At 53.0% G+C, this 5,090-nt stretch overlaps 1 protein-coding gene across 1 annotated transcript in view; it reads right to left on the bottom strand.

Moving 5' to 3' along the window:
- SLC22A20 (solute carrier family 22 member 20) overlaps positions 1-5,090 on the bottom strand; it is a 16,963-nt gene that overhangs the window by 9,477 nt on the left and 2,396 nt on the right. The window contains 1 exon segment of the mRNA XM_017893750.1: positions 4,111-4,263. Coding sequence (XP_017749239.1) covers positions 4,111-4,263 — 153 coding nt within the window.

Genomic DNA, 5,090 nt, shown 5'->3' with positions numbered 1-5,090 from the left:
TTTTTTTTTTTTTTTTTTTGAGACAGAGACTTGCTCTGTTGCCCAGGCTGGAGTGCAGTGGCTGGATCTCAGCTCACTGCAAGCTCCGCCTCCCGGGTTTATGCCATTCTCCTGCCTCAGCCTCCGGAGTAGCTGGGACTACAGGCGCCCGCCACCTCGCCCGGCTAGTTTTTGTATTTTAGTAGAGACGGGGTTTCACCATGTTAGCCAGGATGGTCTCGATCTCCTGACCTGGTGATCCGCCCGTCTCGGCCTCCCAAAGTGCTGGGATTACAGGCTTGAGCCACCGCGCCTGGCCTATATTCTTATAACTTTATAAGTACTTAGAGTACTTATAAAATGTTGAGGGATGTGAAGGAGTTGATGAAGGCAAAAGCTCTTGGGATGTTCCAGGGCGCCACACTAATGCAAGCGATTTTACCAGAGTGTCCCAGTAGCCATTAGTGAGGACTTGAGAGCTTGCAGCCTTCACGAATGCCTGCCATCCTTCGTGTCCCATGTCAAGTCCAACAAGTCCCGGTCACTGCACATCCCAGCCTCTCACAGGGCCAGGTGAAGACTTGACCACACAAGTGGACCCTCCCCCACCCCACTCTGTTCAGGACATACCAAGAATAGAGGAAAAAGATCAGGAAAGGAGCAGAGACGGCAAACTGCAGGCACCGCCAGGGGTGAATCAGGTAGGCTATCCCCGCCAGGATGAGCTGGCCCAGGGTGAAGGAGTACCCCAGCAAGATACCTGCGACGGTCCGGCCCCGGGTGGGCATCCACTCCACAACTGGGGAGAAAACAGTGACATGCAGTGGCATTCACCACATGTGGTTAATTCACCACACCCCCCTTATGATTCTGACAGCTTAAACTCATTCCGGAGACCTGCTGAGACACAGGCAAAGGTGTCCTTACTGCACTCCAGATAAATTCTAAGTGGATCAAAGAACTCAACAAACAATAAAACCACAACAATGCCGGAAGAAATCAGGGGAGATTATTTTACAATCTTAGAGTAGGGAAAGGCTTTTCCAAGAACATCACAAAACCCAGACGCAATAAAAGGGGAGGTTGACTAACTTGGAGTTGTAAAAATAAAAAATATCTGCATTGGAATAACACAAAACAAAACACCATAAGTCAAGTCAAAAAAATTCAACAAAAAACGTAAAAATATAGTTGTAACCCAACTAACAGTTAAAGGATTAATTTTGGGCTGGGCACGGTGGCTCACTCCTGTAATCCCAGCACTTTGAGAGGCTGAGGTGGGTGAATCACCTGAGGTCAGGAGTTTGAGACAAGCCTGGACAACATGGCGAACCCTGTCTCTACTAAAAATACAAAAATTAGCTGGGCATGGTGGTGTGTGCCTGTCATCTCAGCTACTCGAGTGGCTGAGGCACGAGAATTGCTTGAACCTGGGAGGTGAAGGTTGCAGTGAGCTGAAATTAATTGGACCGCTACACTCCAGCCTGAGTGACAGAGCCAGACTCTGTCTCAAAAAATAAAAAAAGAAAGAAAGAAGAAAGACTAATTTCCCTAATACTGGAAGAGTTTTCACAAATCAATTAGAAAACAGCCAACAAGCTAAAAGGAAAATGGGCACAGGTGCTCAACCCCATGCAAAGACAGAAAACACTAATTTTTGTAAATAGCAAAACTTGGAACAACCTGAATGTCCATCTACAGGGGACTGGTTAAATAATGACGACACACCCTTACGAGGCAGCTGGAACGAATTAATGAGGAAGCTTCTTCCCAGTGGGCAAGAAGCCCATGCGTCCAGCCCCTCAGCAAATCCTTCAGAACTGAGCCGGAATCTGAGCTCTCCTCATTGCCTTCACTGCTGCCACTGTGGCCCAGCTCAACCTGTTCTCTTGCTTGATGACAGCAGTAGCCCCTTAACCGGCCTCCCTGCTTCTGTCCTGGTGTCACATGGCAGCCAGATAAATCTTATCAGATCTCAAATTCTAAATCAGGTCGGGTGTCTCCCTGGTCAAAATCCTCCAGTGGCTCTTGTCTCATTCAGAGGCAAAGCCGAAGTCCTAGAACGCTGGCCACAAGGTCCTGCAGAACTGCCCTCCCCGAACTCACCTGTCGCCCACCTCCCAACTCTGCTTCAGCCACAGGGCCCTCCTTGCTCTCCACCCTGGCACACTTTCCCCGGCAGGGCCTCTGCCTGGCAGTTCCCTCTGCCTGGAATGTTCTACCCCAGAAATCTGCAGGGCTCATTCCCTCAACTCCTTCCAGTTTTGCTCAAAATGACCCCTTTTCAGTGCAGTCTCTCCCAAACCACGCTAATTAAAACTGCACACCCCTCTCCTCCAACCCGCCCATTCTTTGTGGGGTTTTTTCTTTGTTTTATTGAGGTAGAGTCTCGCTCTGTCACCCAGGCTGGAGTGCAGTGGTGCGATCTCGGCTTACAGCAACCTCCGCCTCCCGGGTCAAGCAATTCTCTTACCTCAGTCACCCGAGTAGCTGGGATTATAGGCGCCCGCCACCATGCCCGGCTAATTGTATTTGTAGTAGAGACAGGGTTTTACCATGTTGGCCAGGCTGGTCTCAAACTCCTGACCTCAGAGGATCTACCCGCCTTGGCCTCCCAAAGTGCTGGGATTACAGGCATGAGCCACCATGCCTGGGCAACCTGGCCATTTTTCTCCCCTTTCCAGGCTTCGGTTTTCCTCTGTAGCACTTACTGTCTTCGAACAAACTATACGATTTGTTATGCGTGGTGGTGATATCGCCCCTCGCTAGAACATGGGCCCCAAGGAGCGGGGCTATGCTGTGTTCACCGCAACCTCTAGAGCCTCTCCTGGCACTAGGAGGTCCTCTATCAGGCAGTGGACCAGTGACAACTTGGTTAAGTGGAAGAATCAAGATACAGAACAGTGTGCACAGGAACAAACATGAGGGGAGGCATATATATATACATAGGCAGGGGGTCACTACACTTGTGTGACCCGAGGCAGGGCATGGCCTGTGGTGGGAGCTCCAGGGCACTTGACAGAATCTCTGCAAAGTCATCTTTATAGGCTAAGATGTCCTAAGACAGCGCCCGTCCTCTCTAGCCTCAGGAGGTGTTAAGAGGCTGGGCAGTCTCTGATGCGTGTGCGTGCGTGTGTATGTGTGTGTCTGTGTGTGTCTGTATGTGTCTGTGTAGGTGTTAGAGCGCATTCCAGCATGAAGTGGACCTCGGACACCTGTTTCAAGCCATGGCCGGATGCCCACCCTGCAGAGTGAGCTGTGTAGGCTGGGATTTGCTGAGATCCCACTTTGTGCTGGGAGAGGGAAGGGAGGTCAGGTGTGCTGGCCTGGTGCGTGCTGGTTCTCCGGTCCCAAGATTTCTCCCCGACCCCTGATATAAAAGACCCATCCTGTCTTTGCACAGCTGATGGTGGCAGCAGTTTCCACGCTCAGTGATGTCCCCAGGAGCAAGCTAAGTGTTAAAATGAAGCATAGGTGGGTGACAGGCCTGTGTCCTGGGTGGGCTTCCTACTGCCCTGCAATGCTTTCTCCAAGGACCACCCAGGGGCTGCCCAGAACCAGGCCAGAGTGAGGACTGAGTCTGCCATTTATCACTTGGGGGCACAACACTCCAAGCTGGCATTAGGAGCCAGGTCTCCACCATGAAGCTGGGGAATCACCAGCCTTTTTAGAGTCACACAATTTCAGGGGTGGCTGCAGCCCTGGGGACCGTCATGGCTCACTCCCCTCCTGTGGCCCTGTGGCCTCTGTGTCCCCACACTAAGCCTGGAGACAATAGGTGCTTAGTAAGTGGTTATTGTTGGCTAATTCACAAATAAAATAAACCTAACCCTCTCAGTTTACAGATGAGTACACTAAAGCCCAGACCTGGGAAAGGCCATCCAGGGACTCCCCACCCACAGCCAGCAGGGCCACCACTACCCAGGAGCCCAGGTCCCCCAAGTCCAGAACTCTGGTGGGAGGCTTTGAGATGAGGTTGCTGGATGAGAATCCCAACAAAACAACATGAGAAAAATGTCCAACGACCCTGGACGTTGCCATCCCCGTGTCCCCCTGCTCCCCTGCCCCCCACCCGCCCCACTCTTTCAGGATCCCCAGTCCTTCTCGTCCTCTCCTCGGCTGGACTCACCCAGGGAGAGGGAGTTGAGGATGATGCCAGAGAAGGTCATGCCCATCAGGAACCGGAAGATGCAGTAGGCACTGAAGGAGCTGAAATGCGCTGTGACGGCCCCTGAAGCTGCCAGCTGCAGGTAGGACCAGACCAGGGGGGACTTGCCGCCCAGCCTGAGTCCAGAGAATGGGCACAGGCATTAGGGTTTTGAGAGGCAGTAGCAGCATCCCCCGAGGAACAAATTGGCAGCCCACGCCTGCCCCTTCCACCCGAGCAGGGGCGTTATCAAGGCAGTCATGTCACGGGGAAGATGGGGTACCCCACGAAAGCCACCCCTCCAAAACAGAAACTTGAAACTGCTGGGACCCAGGCTTCATGGCAGAGGTTGGTCACAGACAAAGGGACTTAGTGTAGAAGGAAGTTGCCAAGGAGATTTAGTCCAGGTTCAAGGAAAGGCAGGGATTCTACAAAGCCCCAGAGGGGCATGTGGCAGGTGGGGAGAGGTCACCTGAGCACTGTTCTGGCTAGAGGGAGGCCTCGAACCAGAACTCCCAGTGGGTGAGCCCTTGGCCAGTCCCCAGTGTGGGAGCAGGAGCCAGGGTTGAGTCTTTACGTGGACTAGAGGGTTGCCATGCCACAGAGGGGCCCAAGGACAGGATGGCAGGGTTATTTGCCCTATTTGCAAATGAGGGTCCACGGCCAGAGCGCACAACCCCAATTTGGCCAGGAAGGAAGCAGGCCAAGAAGGGAGGCAGCTTTTCTTCTCCACACACCCCATGACCCACTCGCTCACTCATTCACCCACCCACTCACCCACTCACTCACTCACCCACCCACTCACCCACTCACTCACCCACCCACTCACTCACTCACCCACTCACTCACCCACTCACTCACCCACCCACTCACTCATCCACCCACTCACACGCCCACTCACCCACTCACCCACCCACTCACACACTCACACACCCACCCACTCACCCACCCACTCACCCACTCA

This window comes from Rhinopithecus bieti, unplaced genomic scaffold (assembly GCF_001698545.2).
Source record: "Rhinopithecus bieti isolate Rb0 unplaced genomic scaffold, ASM169854v2 scaffold_1017, whole genome shotgun sequence".
NCBI classification, from domain to species: domain Eukaryota; kingdom Metazoa; phylum Chordata; class Mammalia; order Primates; family Cercopithecidae; genus Rhinopithecus; species Rhinopithecus bieti.
Note: the sequence above shows the minus strand (reverse complement) of the source record. Positions and strands in the feature narration are given on the sequence as shown.